The sequence below is a fragment of the Crocuta crocuta genome, unplaced genomic scaffold (assembly GCF_008692635.1).
Source record: "Crocuta crocuta isolate KB4526 unplaced genomic scaffold, BGI_CrCroc_1.0 scaffold343, whole genome shotgun sequence".
NCBI lineage: Eukaryota > Metazoa > Chordata > Mammalia > Carnivora > Hyaenidae > Crocuta > Crocuta crocuta.
In genome coordinates this window covers 554,022-573,374 of record NW_027532679.1, presented here as the reverse complement: position 1 = coordinate 573,374, position 19,353 = coordinate 554,022, and the positions used below count along the sequence as shown (strand labels likewise).

General features: G+C 49.0%; 1 protein-coding gene across 2 annotated transcripts in view; it reads right to left on the bottom strand.

Annotated features, from left to right (window-relative positions):
- The window catches only part of LARP1 (La ribonucleoprotein 1, translational regulator), a 55,662-nt gene that overhangs the window by 10,252 nt on the left and 26,057 nt on the right, over positions 1-19,353 (bottom strand). Inside the window, exons 2-15 of one of the 2 annotated variants that reach the window (XM_077780776.1) lie at positions 12,365-12,426; positions 12,053-12,118; positions 11,237-11,411; positions 10,215-10,343; positions 9,932-10,138; positions 9,670-9,832; positions 8,638-8,782; positions 5,807-5,981; positions 5,515-5,684; positions 3,237-3,629; positions 2,082-2,205; positions 1,753-1,958; positions 1,196-1,302; positions 187-338 (exon numbers count right to left, since the gene is read on the bottom strand). In XM_077780776.1, coding sequence (XP_077636902.1) covers positions 187-338; positions 1,196-1,302; positions 1,753-1,958; positions 2,082-2,205; positions 3,237-3,629; positions 5,515-5,684; positions 5,807-5,981; positions 8,638-8,782; positions 9,670-9,832; positions 9,932-10,138; positions 10,215-10,343; positions 11,237-11,360 — 2,095 coding nt within the window. In that variant the 5' untranslated portion in view covers positions 11,361-11,411; positions 12,053-12,118; positions 12,365-12,426. Of the gene's footprint in view, positions 1-186; positions 339-1,195; positions 1,303-1,752; positions 1,959-2,081; positions 2,206-3,236; positions 3,630-5,514; positions 5,685-5,806; positions 5,982-8,637; positions 8,783-9,669; positions 9,833-9,931; positions 10,139-10,214; positions 10,344-11,236; positions 11,412-12,052; positions 12,119-12,364; positions 12,427-19,353 lie in introns of those variants that run through there. The other variant, XM_077780775.1, reaches the window with a different exon arrangement.

Here is a 19,353-nt window from a genome sequence, read left to right as displayed (position 1 = left end):
AGATTCCTTTAGCCTCCTATATTCTAAAACTACCTAGCCTGAGTCTAGCTCCAATCCTCTTTGCTATAACAGTGTGTCAATTCTTGCTCTAAGGTTAGAGAAAACCATCAGCTGCACCACCCCCTTACACTCTGGATCTAAAAAGTGGGCTCAGAGGCTCAGCTCCTCTGCCCCTGTGCTTCTTACCGTTAAGGCAGCGCCTACGGTACTTGTGGTAGACGTGTTGTGTGAAGCCGTTTTCCTTGAGCAGTTCATGGGAAGGATGCTGGAACTTGGGCAATGACTGAGGGGTACAGCCATAGCTGCCAACTGCAGGTGTCCCTTCTGAGGGGCTGGAGCTGAGGTCAGGAGAGAGACAATGTCACCAGGTTCCCTGGAGCAGCTGGCCAGCAGTTTAGGAGGGGCCCCTCTGTTCCTTCCATCAGCCAAGATCTAGCTTCTCGTAGGGCAACAGAGAGACCCAATTCTGTGCTAGGTCCTCAACTTAACATCCATGGGCCTGAATCACTCTTGGCATGGACCTTTGGTGGGTTTTACACTGAGGCTTATAGAGACTGGGAGACGCGTTCAGGGTCATGGAGCTGTTTAAGATCCCAGGTTGGCACAATGCCCAAACTTGAGCTTTTAAGCATTTATTTATCTGGACTTCACATTCAACTTTCTTTGATAAGCTATTATGGGTTAAGCCATCTACATTTTTCTTTAAAACCATGCCCATTCTCAGTCTGTGCTGTCTTTGCAGGGAGTAGAGTGCATACATAGGTCAGTGGCTTCCAAACCTTGCTTTTGAGCAGAGAACAATTTTCTGGGGGCTGGAGGGTGGGGAAGCACCCTAAACCCTACTCTCAGAAGCTGAGTCAGTAGACTGAGGGCAGGGCCCAGGAATCTGTATTTTTCCTTAATGACTGTACCATCCCGAGGCAGGCAGCAGAGAACCACTTTTGTAATCAGTTCACAAACATTCTCTGAGAGAATCTGGTCCCATGTAGATGCAACACCACTTCCTTCCTTAGGAAAATCTTCCCAGACCCTGGATTAAGTTCTCCAGAGTCCTCCAGATTTTTAGATTTAGATGAAGGGTCCCTTTCTTTAATTTACAGACCGAAGAGGTTCTTTCTTCCTGGTCCCATCAGCTGCCTGGCTTTCCCACCCACCCTGCAGGGGGCCCCATCTCTCCTCCCCACTACCCTGGCACCTGATGGAAGCAGTCCGGGGCCTGTGCTCGCGGGAATCCATCACCCAGCCCACGTGACTCTCCAGGGGCGGGTTCGAGCTGTGTCTTGTCTTCCTTTTCCGAGGCATCTGCAAAGGCCAGTCCACAGTCTGTTACTCATCGCACTCACAGAATTCTAGGCGCACCAAGCATTTATAGGACCAAGATCCCTCACGTGTGTGAGTTATTTCACAATTTACAAAGCGTTTTCCTATCTAGTTCCTCACACGATGTCCACAGCTATGAGCCAGGAAGTGGTATGCCTATTTCACAGGTGAGGAAATTGAGGCTTGGGAGCCGAAGGACCCACTCCTGGTCCATCCTCCTAAGGCTTTACCCTGGCTACATGGAGCCACCACTCCCACACCGGGTCCCTTTTCAGATGTGGCCACTCAATCCTGGGTAGGCCCAGCCACCTAAGAATACAGAGCAGGTCTGGAATTGGGCAGTTTCCTGGCTTAGGCAAGGGTAAAAAGCAAAGCACCAGAATGAGGTGAAATGAGCCCAAGACTCTTAGCAGCCTGGGAGGAGCGCCTCACCTTGGCATCTAGTGTCCGTCCTTCTTTCACTACTGGGTAAAACCGTGATGTCTGACTTGAGTCCTTGAGCTGCGGTGTCCGGGGAGTGCGGGGGGTCCTGGCGTTGCGGTAGTTTGGTGACTCCGGGACAGTGGTTGGTAGAGAACGGGCAATGGTGGAGGGCTCAGGAGCACCAAACAACTTGTTGGCCAGGGCATCAGTGGGAACTGCAGAGGCAGAGCAGGTCAGTAAGCAGGGGCAGGCCTGGGACCATCTGTCCTTGGAAGGCTCCCTGTTGAAGGGTTGCAGACCCTCCCACCCAGGCCAGGGTTCCAGGTGTCACCTCTCACCTTGCTGGAAGCGGGGTGGCCCAGGAGGGACCTCCTGGTTGGGATCCACAGGGGGCTCGGGGGTTAGTGTGTCAAACTGCTCCCGGCTGATCATGTTGACTTTCTTGAAGTTCTCGACTTCTTGCTGCCGAGGATACAGATGGGTGGGGACAAGACGTTAGTAAGAAGACTGCCCCAGCCTGTTTAGGAATCGAGACTGGCAGGAAGTTGCAGAAGGCAGCTCCCATGTGCACATACGTGGAATTCTGGTCCCCAGGCTCTCGGTGGCGCCCTCACCATTCCCCACTCCCAGTTACCAGGGCATGCGCATGCCTACCCAGAAGGGGTTAGGGCCTGCCCAGCCCTCTCTACGGCAGGACCAATATGAGGACTTCAGCTCTCCAGAACTCGCTGCAGACCCCGACCTTCTTCCCACCACTGTCTCCTCACCTCCACCAAATGCCCTGCTTCCTACTACACAGGCTCCCCTCAGGCCCACCTACCACCACACACAGCTGCTCTGTAAAAACCTACAGAAAGTTTGGACTGTTTCCAGGCAACACAGATTTTTAAAAAACCTATCTTTCCTGTATCTTCCATACTCAAAACAAGTTCCTTAAAAGGCTTTTAAACTTTTATATAGGCCTAAATATTTAAGAATAGAAGTGACAGGGGCGCCTGGGTGGCTTAGTCGGTTAAGTGTCCGACTTTCGCTTAGGTCATGATCTCGCGGTTCGTGGGTTCGAGCCCCGCGTCCGGCTCTGTGCTGACAGCTAGCTCAGAGCCTGGAGCCTGTTTCAGATTCTGTATCTCCCTCTCTCTCTGACCCTCCCCTGCTCACGCTGTGCCTGTCTGTCTCTCTCTCTCCTAGAAATAAAAAAATATTAAAAAAAAAAAAAAAGAATAGAAGTGACAATCTAATCTTTATTCTCTTTCCCACTAGTGTCTGGCCAACTGTTATGACATTAAATGCGATGCTCAGTGGGCACATGGCCACCTCCCACTCTGGTGTGGCTTACAAAGTGTTTACACATCTCTTCTCAATCACCACCCCCTTTACATACCCGAGGACACTGAGGCTCTGTGTCCAAGGCCACAAAGCTAATCAGCCTTCCCCTTTCCCAAGCATCACAGGTAGCCCAGGCTCCTCCCCCACCGCTGTTGTCTGAGCCTCACCTTGATCTGCGAATACTCAGGTTCAAACTTCTCAGTCCACAGATCTTGTTCGTAGTAGAAGAGCCCATCGTTAATGACCTTGGCCAGCTCTGCGCTCATCTTGGCACGAGAGGTATGGTTGCCTGTGCGGTCCCCCCCGGGGTGCCGACGCATGTAAGGTGGCGTCTGGGTGACAATGAGGATCTTATTGACATCCCGGTCATCAATCTCATAGTCCGAGTCCTCATCAGACCAGGCGGTGAAGGTGTTCTTCCTCCCATCCATCTGCTCCATTTCCTCGTCAAACAGGAAATCTAGTTCCTCTTGCTCATCCTGCTCCTTGGACATCAGCTGCTGAGAGGGCAGCTGCTGAGGCAGAGAGGTTGGGTGGAGGAACCTGGGCTCCTCAGACTTCTAAAATGGAGACAGACCATGGGGAGAGGGAATCACCAGGGGGTCCTCAGACTGGCCTCTGTGGCTGTCCGCCAAGAGAGAGGCACTGGCCATGCCACCAAGCCACAGCTGTCAGGCTTGGAGCCAGTCCCCTGGGACTCCAGGCTTTTTTTTCCCCCTCACAGCTCACAACACAGTCATTCATAAACAATGCGGTGACAGGTTCCCTGCAGCCACCTGTGCTCTCATTTCCCTAGCCTGGGAGTGAGCATACAGCCGAAGTTCAACAGGCTCATCCATCCATTCCATCTATCTAAGATCTCCCAAGAAAATGGGAGCTTCATAAGGCAAGGGCCACAGCTGCCTTGCTTTTCATCATATCCTTGGTACCTAGACTGGGATCTACCAACAGCAGATGATCAACTTTCTGATGAGTGAGCAAGCACCCACCAGGCCCTGTATGAAGAACCTAAAAGCAGAATGATGAACAAGATAAAATTCATTAAAGAGCTCACAGTTTAGTGGGAGAAAACGTTAAACAACCAGCCAGCCAAGTGCAATGTGGTATCGGTAAAGACTGACTGTAAGATCTGTGGAGATCTTACAGATCTCTGTAAGATGTAGGGAGAGGCACTTATTAACCAGCTACAGGTGGGAGTGGGGACAGTCAAGGAAGGCTTCCTAGGAGATGTAATCCCTAAAGGATGAGTGTAAGGAAGCCAGATGAAGGCAGGGACCAAGAGTGTACTAGGCAGAAAAAACAGCATGTTCCAGATGCAAGAGAAAACAAGGTGCTTTCAGCAAAAAGAAAGTATTTCAGAGTGTTGCTAAGGCGGAATTTATGTGAGACTTTGGGGCATAAGCATTTATCTACCTCATAACCTATATCCAAAGAGTCAATTCCATGCTTTGCAAAAAGTTTCCCACGTAAACTCCAAAGCTACTTTAAGGTTCAAGACAGGCCACGTTTGAGTGGGGCTCCACTTCTGGAATGGGAGCTAAGCCTGCCTTTCTTTCCAAAGCCTTCACAGTCTGTAGCCCTAGACCTCCTAACATCCTCAGGACTTTGGCCTAATCCCAGACACTCTGTCAAAGGACCACAGCCAGAAGAGACAGGGAAGTTGGGGTATGAACAAGAGGAAGATAAGGGAGGCAGTCACAGTGGCACAGTGGAAAACGGGGCATATAATTTCAGAGCCCCCAAGTCCAAGGTCATCTACGAGGCCTCCTTACAAGCCCCAGACCAAAGAGATCTTCAAAGAGGAGGTGGGGAATGGGACAGACAGAGCACACATCTGCTTCTGAAAAGGGGGCACTCCTTTTAGTCTGAAATGGAAACACTTCTCTAACAGTGGACTCAATGCATGCTATTGGCATATTGCTTTATAATTTCTAGAGCAGTCTATGCCCTTTCTTTCACCTGAAGATGGAACACTAAAGACTTGAGATATTAAACAAGCTGCCCAAGGTCAATAGCCATCAATGACAGGAAACTGGTGTTCTAGTCTAGACTAACTCTACATTCAGGCTGTGTGTCTGTTCCCTCTCCCTTCCCTCTTCAGAGGCCCTAAGAGGCTTATACAGGGGACAATGAGGACACACATTCAGGCACTAAAGCAGCCCCAGCAATTTAGATGAGGCAAAAATAAGAGCCAAACATCAAGAAACCTAGGACACTGCTGCCAGAGGCTGTCTGATTTCCTCGCGTGAAAAATGTCGCTTGGCCAGGGCTATCCCAAGAGCTGGTCCTCACTGGAAAGGGAAACAGGCCCAGCAGCTTTCCTGCAGTCGCTGCTGACTTTGGCTCCCATCACCACCTGGAGACACCCAGCCTGCCAGCTAGCCCCTCAGCGCCCTGTGCCCAGGTGATATTCCCTCTCAGTGCTCCAGCCCAGGTCCCACCCACCTTGGGTCGTGCTGGGGACGGCCGTGGCCTCTTCTTCACTTCAATCCAGTTCTCAGAATCCAGGTCAGGCAGGCTGGCAGACAGGCCCTTAGGCAGTGTCTTCAGGTTGCTGACCTCTTCTGTTTTGGTTGGCACTGGGGTGACTGCGCGGGGAGAGCCAGGTGCGGACTCTGAAGGGTGGAAAGGTGAGGCCCTCAACCTTCTAGTCCTCCTCCTGAGGCCAGCCCTGGGGAGGACTGCTGGCTGGGGGACAAGGAAAACAGGATGGCACCTACATGCCTGCAGTACCTACCTGTCTCCTTCTGGTAGTGCTGGCGGGGCACAAACTCAGGGCAGTTGAGAAGCTGGGAGAAATCAGTCTGGGAATAATCCACTATTGGGGGACCGGGAAGTGGCCACTTCTCCGGTTCTTCCCTCCTGCGGACTTTCTCATCAACGATCTCCACCACCTTGCTGTCCTTTAGGGCCTGCAGGAGAGAAGGAGGGAGATGATGCAGAGAAAAGACTTAGACAGAATGAGATTTTGGAAGCTGGCAGACAAATGACTGGGCCCCACGAGCTCAGGTAGGAGTCTGGTGCTGGCAGGGGTGTAAGAAAACTGGCACCATCTTCTATAGCTGGCGGGCAAATGAGCTGTTCAAACTTTGTAGGAGGGTACCAACATGAAAACCCACCTGCCCTTTGACCTTGCCATTCTGCATCCAGGAATCTGCCCCCAGAGAAATACAGGCACAGACAGACTGGGGAGAGAGGCACTCTCCTATACTGCTGGTGAGAGTGCAAAGGCACAAGCCCTGGAGCAAAGGAATCTGGCAATTTGCCTTTTAGTGAAGCATTCTCACTTCTAGAAATCTATACCAAGGATATACTGGCAAAAATACGAAAAGATATATATGCAACTGTATACAGGAATGAAGAGCATCTTTCTATTATATTCTACTATTCAGTCAGCTTCTAGATGTAGTAAGTGAAAACAAAAAACAGGTCAAGAAATAAAGGCACTATACATTGCCATTTAACTGAGAAAGGAATAGGATACAAATACATGGAGAGGCTTTTACTTGTGTTTTTTTTTTAATGGAAAGATTAAAAATAAGTTGCCTACAGGGGAATAAAGGGAAAAAGGTAGAAGTGAGAGAATTTTAAATCAGACTTCTAGGACTATACCATGTTGACTTTGAACCATGTAAATGTTTTACCTAAATCTGAAACAAGTAAGAAATTAAAGGGGGACAAAAGCAGTCCCTATAACTTGAGAGTGAAATGAAACCAACGAAACTAATATACATCAAGTTAAAGACATAACCACACAGAGATGATGTCAAGTAACTTGAAAACAGTCATTTGAATGTATAAGTAGAAAAAACCTGTTTTTAGTAGTAGAGGTATAATTACAAGCATAAGGTATATAAACTGTTGAATAAAACAAATGAACAATTATGTTGATGTTATCAGCAATTAGAATTTGGGGCACAGGAGAAAGGAGTATTACAAATAGAAGATTGTTGGGGTTGAATAAAGACCTTGCAGTCTTGAACTTTAATAGAAAATATCAGTATAGGGGCACCTGAGTAGCTCAGTTAGTGGAGAGTCCAACTCTTGATTTCAGCTTAGGTCATCATCTCACAGTTGGGAGGTTGAGCCCCGTATCAGGCTCTGCACTGGGCATGTAGAACGTGCTTAGGATTCTGTCTGCCTCTCTCTGCCCCTTCCTGGGTCTCTCTCTCTCAAAATAATTAAAAAATAAACTTAAAAAAAAAAGAAAGAAGGAAAATACCAGTATTATCTCATGATGCATTAAAAAAAAAGCTACAGAAACAATGACCAATCAAAACAGCAACAATCAAATCAGACTGTGGTATAGAAATACCATTTCCCAGAAGAGAGGACCTAGAATTTCTTGAAAATATGGCCAACCCCCTATCTGAGGCAGGAACGCACAAGATGAACCAAGGTTCCACTAGCCAAAGATGGGACAATTTGATTTGGCAAATGAACTGCAATGGGTTGGAAAAAACCTGCAGTATGTTCGAATCCACAGGTTTTAATGGTGCTCAAAGATACTAAAACAAAAACAAAACAAAACAACAACAACAACAAAAACAATCCCAAGCTGCAAACCTCGAAAGTTATTAGGAATCAACTCATAATTCTGAAAACTGGTTAACAAAGCTCAAGCATTGATCTGCCCTTTCTGTACAAACCATACCTCTTGGTAACTGAATAGCTGATGAGGCAAAGTTCCTCCTTAAAGAGTATTCCAGCTAACAAATGAAGACAGATTGACAGAGTTAGAATCGCACCATTTTACAATCCCTAATGAAATAATAGGCAGTGGTCATCGATAGCAGCTTCTAACACAAGAGAACAAATGAAATGCTATGTGCCACCTGAGGGAACAGACCATTATCTTTATTCTTGACAGAGGGGAGGAAAACCCCCAAAACCCGAATCTTGGATCTGATCAGGCTCTGGACCACTAGTTTACAAAAAATTTGGAATACAGAAGAATATGTTAAATGACACCACTGTGTCCCATGAGAAATTCGACAAGATACACAACCCAGTTCATTCAAACAATAAATTGCAAGGAAAAAGAGAGGGGGAGGGGAGACTTCATAAGACAACACATGGGTCTCATCTGGATCCTGATTCTCAGTTTTGACAAGTAGGGTGAATTTGCAACTGGCTGGGTATCTGGATGTATCAAGGAACTGTTAATACTTGTAATGTGATAATGGACATGGTGACTATGTTTTCAGCAGGTATTTATCTTTTCAAGATAAGTACTGAAACATGGATGAAATGTCAGGTTACCTGAGATTTTCTGCAAAGTGGTGAGGAAGCAGATGGGGGATAGATGGAGTAAGAAGGGGCATGAGGTGGTAACTGCTGAGGCTGGGTTCCTTCATACCACTCTGTCTACTTCTGAACTGTCTGCAATTTTCCACGAGAGGGGGAGAGAGGCAAGAAGGGAGGCAGAGAGGCTGGCCAAGCCCGGAGACTTGAGCAGAATTCATCGTATGGGACTCCTCCAGGGTTTTCTGCCATGGCCCAAACCCCAGTTGGCTAAGTAAGGACCTTTCCTTCCCCTGCACCCCAACCCCAGGGAGGGAGACCTACCGCAAAGATGAGTGAAATGTCAGTGGTAAGGGCCTGCACTCGGTGGAAGGAAGCAATAAGGGTGATGGGAAGGAAACCGTCAGCATCCATTTTCCGTCGCAGGAAGAAGTCTCGCTCTAAATTGTCCACGCTGAAGTAGTATTCGCTAGGTGGAGGGGAGAAGACGGATGATTGCTACATCATTTAGGAGTCTGTCTTTTTTGTTCTGAACACCCTGGCTACCGCACATAGCCTCTGCCGACCCTGACCCTAATTGTATGTACAATATGATGGGCTGAAAAGAGATGCTATCCTTTTATGGCTCTCTAACCATTCCCCCTGCCCTTCGGCTTCTGTGTATGCCAGGTCAACCCCTCATCCTCCTTTACAACCCACTTCCAATATTATTGGCCACTTTCTCTTTTGCTCCTAAAATACTACTGCACTTTACAGAGATCATCTACTTCCTCGTACGGCTCCCCACTGGACGGAGGGACAATGTATCAGACTGGTTCAGAGCTAGGGTTTCGCCATCAGACAGAAATGGATTCAAATCTGTGCCGTATGTTGTTTACTAGCCTTGAAACTCTGGGCAATGCTCTGGGTCTGTTTGTTCACCTAAAAACTGGAGAGAAGACCCAGCTCATAGGAATGGGATGGCTGCAGGACTAAATAAGAGGATGCCTGGAAAGCACTTAGCCCTGAGCCTCGCTGACTGTGAACTCCTTAAGTGTTTGCTAGCACTCTGACAGCGCTGCCATTACAAACAGAAGTGCACAAGGGGCTGGACTCTGGACGCTGCCTCTTCTTTTTGTTGTGGTCATTTTTAATTTTCTTTACGCAAATGTGGTATTACTTTTGCAACAAACATTACCTTTACGAAAAATAAGCTTTTAAAGGATGAGCAGCAGTTAACTTTTTCAGCTCCAGCCAGGGGCAGGCACTGCCGCTAGCAGCAGCAGGACCTGCCCATCCCTACTCTGTCAGCAGCCACCTCTGATGGCCCCTGGGCCCCTATGTATCCCCCCAGGAAGAAGCCTCCTGTCCACTCACATCTGGCGCTTGATGTAGTCTTTGAGCAGTTCCTGGTCCACACTGTAAAGCTCGGTGCTGCTGACGTTGTCAAAGTAGTAGGTGATGTTGTTCATGTACTTGGGGGTGCGAGGCCCCTCCGCACCATCAAACTTTCGGTAGCCAAACTGGTAGTCAAAATGGGCTACAGGGGAAATGGGTGCCATAAGGGAAAGGAGATCCCTGCCCCCCACCCCCGCCACGCTCCCTCGGACATCCCGGAGCCCAAAGGGGCCTCACGTACTTCGAGTGCCACCCCGGCCGCGTCCCCGGCCGCGACCACGCCCCCGTCCACGGCCACGGAAGGAAGCCCGCGCCCCACCAGCCCCATCACTCTTCACACTCGATGTCTCATCCTGGTCGTGCCAGGCAGGCTCCGGTTTGGTCTCTGGTTGCCAGGCTGGGGTGGGGGGGGCCATGGGCACGGGCACGTAGGTGGCAGGCTCAGACCCTATGGGGAGAGGGGCACTGGGTCAGGCTTGAGGGTGACCCCCATGCCCAGGCCCTCCACAGTGGGCGGTGCATACCTTTGATCTCCCCGCGGCTGGCAGGCGTGTGTCGTGGCTCTGGTGGGCGAGCAGGGCGCGAGACCAGTTTTTCTCTGGGCACTTCAGGCTTCATGTCTATTTGCAATGGAACCCACTTGTGTTTGTTCCCTGGAGGACAGCATGGGCATGTGAGGAGAGCGCTCTCCTAGCCATCCCTACCTCTAACGATTCTTTGCTGTCTGGAGCAACAGATCTGATTCAATCTGATGACACACACTAGACCCCATTTTTATCTCTAAAAGAAGGAAGCCATGGACCTCAGTGTGACACAGCCTCGTAGCTGACTCCTAATATCAATTTCTCCATGGTCAGAGAACCCCTTTCTGGAGCCAGACACAAGCTGCCCAGAATCAAGGCTGCACTTCCAGGCTCCCTTTAGACACTGTCAAAATTCTGTCTATGAGAGTTCCATGAAAGTAGTCAATTCCAGGCTAAGTCCCCATAAGGAAGCTGCTCTCTCTCTTTTCCATTCCTGCTAGCTGGAATGAAGAGGGAAAGAGTGAGCCGTCTTGGATGACAAGAGCCAAGACACCACAGTAAGATGAAAGGAAAGAAATGGTTGCCATTCTAGGCCTGGCCTACTTACACCCAGCTGTCAGATGAGAGAAATGAACTTCTTGTTTAAACCTGTTACTTTGAATCTCTGTTAGAGCATCCCACCTTGTATCCTCAGCACCTCAGCAAGGACAATGGGAACTCTTGTTTTAAATGAAATCTCACATGGGACAACAACACAGCAAGATATACTAACATTCCTCTGAGACGAGGACCTCATCTGTCTTGTGCACTGCTGAGAACAGAGCTTACCGGATGATTGTTAAGCAAGAGAAGGAACTGACGGATGGAAGGCGGAAGTGAAGGCTGCTGGCCTGGTGGCCTACACCAGTCAGCCTCCCAAGGACTTCTCAGGGCTCCTGAGAGCCCTCGTCTGGCAGCCCCGAGTTCTGACCCTTAACAGTTCTGCCTGCCACTTCTCCCAAGCCCTGTTCCAAGCCACTCACCTTTCTTCTTCTGGCCCCCTCGCTGGCAGTCTTCATCCCCATTCTTCTCTTCTCCAGATTCATCCGATTTGGTTTTCGGGCTCTCTTTACTATCACTCCCCTCTCCTTTCTCCTGTTCCTTCATGTCCTTTCTGGGGGGCAGCTTCCGGGCAGGCTGGGACTTGTGAGGCTGTGGCTGCAGTAGGAAGCACAGTAACAGGGGGTGAGGCAAGTAGGAGAGCCTCCGAGGATGGGACAGAAGGGCCCCTGCCACGAGAAAAGCAGGGCAGGGGAGATGCAGCATGCAACAATGGGTTGGACTACATATATTCTTAGGTCCTGTTTTTATGCCTGAGATGCCTCCACTGCGAAGTGTGTTCAAACAGGCAGGAAGTGGGAAACAACTTGCTTCTCTACCTTCGTTGATTCTCAGTGACAGAGACAGCCCCCCAGGACGACGCAGGGGCCGTATGTTTACTTCCTACAAGACCAGACCATCCAGGTAGTCTGTGGGACAAAAGAGATGGTAGCCCTTGGCTTGTCCACAGCAACCCTGCATGTGGCCTGAAGGCCAAAGGCCATAGCCAGTGAGTGATCTAGGCCATCAGTCCAGAACAAAAGCACTGGAAGGAGAGGACTGATCATGAGCTTCTCTGCTGGGACTAAAGAGTGCTACACAAACTTCACCAAGACATACAGTCTGGAGGTGGGTAGCTGGCCTAAGGACCACTCTCCTGCTTCACTCACTGGCAGCCCAAATATAGCTGATGGAGAACACAGGCTCTGGAATAATAATACATAGCATACAAACCTGCCCACTCTTCCCCACTGACTCACCTGCACACTCTTATGGGCTATCTCTCCAGGGGTGGGCCAGTTGATTGCATCTCCAAAGTCACCAACCTGCAAGACACATGCTATCAAGGCCCTGGGGTGGCCATGCCTCTGCCATTGAGCCCCTCATCCAGAAAACAGCTCCCCTGAGAGATCAGAAGTCACAGTCAGTCTGTCCACTAGGACCATCGACAATGGAGGCCCAGAAGGGGCTCCTCTGCTATTGAGAGCATCCAGAACCACCTCGCAGCTCAGAAGAGGCCACCACCTCTTTCTTCAAGGAAGCCCCATTAGGCTGCCGCTCCTACGCCTTACCTTGCTGCCTTTGCGCTGTTTAGGAACTGCTGCCCTCACCACCTTAGCTGGAGCAGAATGTTCTGTGGGAACAAGGAAGGAGAGATGGTTATGTATAGCCCATGGAGGTAGCCAACACTAGTTCCTCACCCTCATTAGTGCTCCTACTGCATCAAGCAACCTGCAAACCTCCAGAGGAAGAAGACATGGTGAAGAGGGGAAGAACATGTACTCAAACACCAGTAACAAGTATACCAGCCTCTCTCTGAAGAAATCATGGAAAGTGAGGTCATGGAACCAACCTAGAGCCAACACTCCATGAACACCCCATGAACTGAGGCTGGAGGGCCCTCCCAGCTCTGTACCCTCCTCTAAAGAGGGCACTGAGGCCTGCAGAAGGTAATTCCACGACAGACTGGGGCCATGCCAGAGCTAGCTCTGTAACTAAAGGCTCCCTAAGTCCCAACAGGTTCTATAAAGGAAGGATCTGAAAGGCCTTCTCTGGCTCTAACACTGTGCAAGTCTGTGTGTGAGCAGACCTGGGCTAGCAGTCATGGGCGAGGCAAGAGGAGAACCCTGAGCTGGCAATCAAGAAATCCAGGACTCTCTCTTTTAAGCATCCCCACCCCCCCCCAGGACCAGCTCTGTCCTCAATGACCTGCAGTCAACAGAAACGTTAGTCGATTGGGAAAGATGCTGCTGTCCTCCAAGTTCGCAAAGAAAAAGTGAGACCCATTTGACTCAATGTTCCCTTCAGGAATTTATCCTAATAGTACAAATTAGACAAGTGTTTAGAGTTGTATACAAAGATGTCCATAACAAAAGTGCTGTTTAGAACTTCAAAAACTTGAAAACAACCTACATATCCAACAGTAGAAAACTGGCTACATAAATTAAAACTTAACAATTTTTAGAGCAGGGGCACCTGGGTGGCTCCATTGGCTGAGTGTCTGACTTCAGCTCAGGTCAGGATTTAACAGTTTGTGGGTTCCAGCCCCACTTCGAACTCTGTGCTGACAGCTCGGGGCCTGGAGCCTGCTTCGGATTCTGTGTCTCCTCTCTCTCTCTCTCTCTGCCCCTTTCCTGCTTGCCCGCTCTCTCAAAAATAAATAAACAATAAAAAAAGCTTTTCGCACAATTTTTAGAGTAGTCATTAAAAAGATTACGCTTTACTAGAGATAAAAGATATGAAACACAGTAAGTGAGGAAAGTTGCAATCCTATTTTTATAGAACAAAAAACGTGCACAGGTACCTATACACAAGGAAGAATTGTGGAAGGCCACAGAACTAAGTACCATCAGGAGTAAATATGTTAACAGTGATTTAATTCTGTTTGGAATTTTCCAGTCGTTTCAATTAAGACATAGGCTTTTTAAAAAGAAATCTTTTTGTTGGTTCAAAGGAAATTAATAGGTCTGGTCCCTTCTATACCTACACTTGCTTTCCCAATATACTTCTAAAGAACAAGGGTTTCTGAACCCTTCCTCCCTCAGAGACCCACGGGAAAGGTACATCCTTGGGGCTCTACTCACTCACTTCTCTCCCATCACTTTGCTCCTAGTCTCTGAACAGAGAAATCTGCCTAGCTGGTCTCAAAAGGAGTTTTCTAGTCCTTGAGTACACCTGTGTTCTTTTAATAAGGAGAAAGAGTCCTTGCCTGACTCCCAACTGTGAGGCCACAACATCCTTGGCTTCTAACCCTTACCGGAGCCACTGTCCCCTCAAGACACCCCTCATGCCTTCTGAAAGATGGAGCTATGGAACCCAGCCCACAGCATCTTCTATACCCAGTGCTGGATGGTGGAGACCCAGAAAATCTCTCAGTCCCAAGAGGATGGAGCCCATAGGATCAGGGCACTACTATGCTCCGATTTTCTTGCTGATCCTGGGTGGCTCGGAGAAGCCTAATACCACCTGCTTCCCAGATGAGGCTGGTGTTCAAACCAGACGGAGCCATTACAGGATCACCTCCCTTGACTACACCTGAGTTAGGGCAGTGATCACTTCTCCAGGGACACCCTGCCTGTTCTCAAGACAAGAGCAGGCCAAAGGGCCCACAACTTCAAGCTCGTTAACAAGAAGTGGAAAGGGTGAATCAGGCTCAGAGGGTAAGGTGTTCCTGAAGACTGTCCTCAAAAAAGTGAGGCAAAGTTTTTCAGGTCATTGTCTGTTTCTTCAAATAAAAAATAAACGTAAGAAACATTCTTAAAATTGGGAAAAGTCTTATCCTGTGATCACCCTGCCTGACATTCCATTAGCCAAGATCACAAAGGGACATGGTAAAGTACTGAAAGTTCGGTCTCTGATTAATAGGAGAGTCATCCTGTCACTAAAAGACCTCAATGATTCCCCATTCCCCCACTAACCCTAAGATGACTAAAGGAACACGGATAGTCCAGGCATACACACGAATATTCAAGTAGTCCTGTGCAAAGTTTGTTGAAAAAAGCCCATTCCTGGCTAGTCTCCCTCTGCCCCCGGGACCCAGAGTGCCCTGCTCTTACTCTGCTTGCAGCTACATCCTCAGGCTGCCCCTGCTCCAAGGAAAAACAAAGTCTCTCAGATGGACAGAAAAGTCTACTAGGGAGAGAGAACTATTTCTGCCTTTATGTAAAATTCCTAGATCTGTTACAATCCTGTGGGGCTTAAGCGAAGGCAGGAAGGCTTAGTCAGATGCCCTGCTCTCAGGCCCTGCGGGAGACCAGATAAAAGACTTGGCTTTCTGACATCAATTACACATCCCTTTCCGAGTCTCCTCCCCGCAATTCTTCACCAGGTAACCAACCAAGACGACTCTCTCTAGCTCCATGATAGACAGGGCCTAGCATCTGAAAGGGCTCCCTATGAAAACCAATCCTCTGCAACAGGTGCCAGTCCTACGTCCAGCATCATCTCAGCCCAAACAGGGAACAAGCCCCCTTCTCCCACTGCTGCATTCTGAAACTTGTGCCAGCTGCCAGTGACCCGAGCCCAGCTCAGAAAACACTAAACTCACCACTCTGCACCTGGCTCAAGAAAATGATTGAAGAAGGTGAGAACAGCAAAAAAGACCCATGGTTCTAATCCCCTCTGTTTGCAGACAGGGAACAGAGGCCCTGAATGGCTTCCCTAGGGAAGAGCCAAGATGAAAGCCACAGGTCTCCACTCTTTGTTCAAGTGCTCCTTCCAGCTTGCCACAAATCCTATGTGGCCACTGGTAGGGTCAAAACTCCTTCCTGGGGGTGCCTGGATGGCTCCGTTGGTTAAGCACCAGACTCTCAATTTCAAATCACTTCATAATCTCCCAGGTTCGTGAGTCTGGGCTCTGTGCTGATAGCACGGAGCCTGCGTGGGATTCTCTCTCTCTGTCCCTCTCCCACTCGCACTTTTACTCTCTCTCTCTCTCTCACACTCACACACACACACACACACACACACACACACCAACTCTTTCCTGGTGCAATCTTAGGGCACTTCCTTGGTGTTTCTGGTAAAAAGAGTTACTGAAGACAGGGAAGGGTTCTCAGGTACAGAAGAACGTAGAAGAGTGGCGAGGTGGACCCTACTTGAGGCCCACTATTCTAAAGGAGCGGGATGGCAGACAGAGGCTCTAGGATTAAGTACCTTCCTCCTGATTAAGACAGGTCAGGGGCTAACAGGTATCTGGAAAAGGAGAAAAGCTACTTTCTATCCCATAGGACCATTCTGAGCCAGGAGCCAGCACTGTAGGAACTAGCTTGTACTCTAGTCCCAGGGCATGAAGAGGCTTCCCTATATACATACATGTATCTGTGTACTAAACGAAGCACATCAAAATCTCTATGTGTGGTTGTGGAGCACCTGTATGTGCATGACAAACCCATTATTTTTCCTTCAGATTATTGAGAGTGGTGGGAACAAGGCAGCTAAACCGCTATGAATAATGGAGGATACCGGAAAATAAGGCAGGCAGAAAGTAGGTGCTGAGGGTGGGCAGGGCAGAGGGTGGCTCCCCCTGCAAAGTGAGTGGCTGACTGCACAACACTGATGGTCTAACCCTCTTGAGATTCTCTCTTCCTCAACTGTCACCCCTTCATTCAAACATTGTCTAGAAAAGTAGACAGCCTATCATAACCACATGGACTTTGTCATCCACTGCACTTGGCTGGAGGCCCTACATACTCTGCCCCTTGACAAGCCCTTTGAGTTGTTGTTTTTTTTTTTTTTTTAGGTGGGGGAGGGAGAATGAGGGAGAGAGAACATAAGCAGGGGAAGGGCAGAGAGTGAGGGAGAGAGAGAATACCAAACAGGCTCCGTGATGTCAGTGCAGAGCCCACTGTGGGGCTCGAACCCACGAACCATGAGATTCAAGACCTGAGCCAAAATCAAGAGTTGATGCTTAACTGACTGAGCCACCCAGGTGCCCAGAGAAGCTTTTTGAACTTGTTACCTCATCCGTAAAACTGAAGTCACAATTATAAGACCACTGTGACAGCTAATGGAACAGAGCACCAGAGCATTAAGAGTGCTCAGCATATAGTAATGTTAAATATTTCAATTCAGATTCACACACCAAGTTTACGATCTCTAAGCAATCCTGATCCTCAGGGTTAAAGAGAAAAAGAGACCATCAAATGGTCTCTCAATATGAAAAGAATCAGAGCAACTCCTGGGGATCAAGTGACTCAATTCACTGATTCAGATTATACAAATGCCATCCCCTGTCCAGCTCCAGTCTGGCCCTTCTTCCGGACACTGCCCTTCAGAAACTGTCCTGGCTCTCGGACAGGTGTCCCAGGGAAAGAGGAGAGAAAGAAAGGGATTTACCACAAGTCCTGGAGGGGGAGGAGGCTGTGACATAAGCCCTTGGTGCACTAAAGGAAAGAAGAGCGCAGGGAAGGCCTGGAGTTCCCTTTCAGTTGGAGAAATTTGGTAACTCAACTTTTTACTCAGCATGGAAGACGGGGAGAGCCCGCCGTCCACAATCTCTCTCAGCCTACACAAGGGCCAAACCCATAACACCCACTACAAAACCAGATAAAAAGAAATATTTTCTATGCTGTCTTGTTCTAGAAACATCCTAATGCTGCTGATCCTCTGAAATAAAAGCTACCCAGAGGGGCCAGATCTAGGAAATCTAAGGAGCAAAGACTTGGTCAAGCAACAGGAAACCAGTGGCTTTTTAGGGGGAGAAGGTACATGGGAGAGTCAAACTCTTCACGTCACGGTTAAAAAACTGGTATGACGGAGAAGCTGGAAATGAAACTTGGGAACAAATGTGGGTAAAAGGTGAGACGAGGCTAAGGCCAGATGGAAGAAAGCCTGTGGGACTGAGAATGGGGGTCAGAGATTTCAGCCTCACTGCCAGAAGAATGGGGAGGGCCAAATGTTTATTTGGGGGCTGATACCATCTCCTGGAGATTGGCAGCTGAAAAGGCTAAGTTTACCCTGACCAGAAAGAACTTCTACTTTGGGGAACAAGGTTATTTATTAGACTGTATTACTTAATTTGACACTGGTTTCAACCAATCTGCTAACCAGTATGTGGCTATTAGGTCAATCTCCTAAGGGACCCTCCCAGACCTCAAGTCAAGTGCCCCTCCTACATGCTCTCATAGCACCGGAACCCTCACCCCCTGACTATGTGGTGCCTTAAGGGCAGAAACCAGACTGTTCGGATAGCAGTTATCCCAGTGTCTAGCTCCAGGCCCAGCAAAGCAGCTGACATTTGTTGAATGAGTGGTGAGTGCACAAAGCCCATCTCGCCTCTATGATTTCACACCAAGAAAAGAGGCTTTGCTTTCCAAGTACCAATTCCTGAGACTACAGCTTCATCCTCCACCTCTAGCCAGAGCTCTCCCCAGGCAGAACAACAAGTGTCCTCGGCAATGCTGGCTTCCAGAGGAACCCCATGCCCAGCTCTGCCTGTGAGGTACCGGATTACCTGAAATCAGGGCTGGGTCCTAGTCCAGATTCTAGCACCCTTCAGTTGTATAACCTTGGGGGACACTACTTTACCACCCTCTCTGAACCTCATCTTCCTCAATTGAACAAAAGTAGTAACGTGAGGTCTAAAGGTATGAGGAGACAGAAGGCAAGACCTCCACCACTGAGATTTCTCATCAAAGAAGAGATGCTAGCGACAAGCTGTGGTTATAATATTATTAACAAGTGCACATGATATGTACTGAGCATATGTACTAAATGCCACGCACTGTTGTACTGCTGAGCTAGTTTTTCTAACTGGTCTCATTTTACAAATGAGGAAACTAAGGCACATGGGGGAAAGATTATTTGCCAAAGATATTTGCAAACTGGGACCCCAAATGTGGAAGGGAGCGAAACCATCTAAGGGGAAGGTGAGGCAGAAGAAGCCTGGTTTATATCGCCCAACTATGCTCATCCCTCCTAAGCCAACCTAAGGGAAGAGTCATAGAGGAAGAGTTTGGGGACCACAAGCCTTTCAACCTAACCTCACTCACCCTAACACTCCTTAGGCAGAAACATTCTTCTACAAAGAAAACAGTACACTGGGTTAACTTCCTCACCTTGCTCACCAGTTCTTGTCACTGCCATTGTTGCCACTTCTCAGAGGTCTCTCTCTGCCCAGACCTCCCGCCCCAACTTCCCCCCAGACCTGTGGATGAAACACAGGAAGGGGCTGAAAGGCATCCCTGCATGCATGAGTGTGCGTGTGTGCGTGTAGGGGGCTTCAAAAGATCAACCCGTCTAGCAGCTCTGCTCAAAGGAAGCTGCCAGCCCCAGTGTGCACCCCTTGGCCTGGGAGGATGGGCAGGGCTGCTGGGTTCCAGTCACATGATGCTGCCGGGCCTGGACCAGGCCCAACCCCAGTAGACTATCTTTAGCCTCTGGTGACCCAGGAGGCCTGGTGCCCCCACTCTTCCTGATCAGACATGGGATGTCCCTGTGGCTCATCCTAGCTCCAAAAGCCCTGACCAAAGATAATTAGTACTACTACTGCTGGAAGACACAAACAGCCAGTGGAGCCCCTGGCCTCCAAGTACCAGCACCTCCAAGTACCAGCACCTAA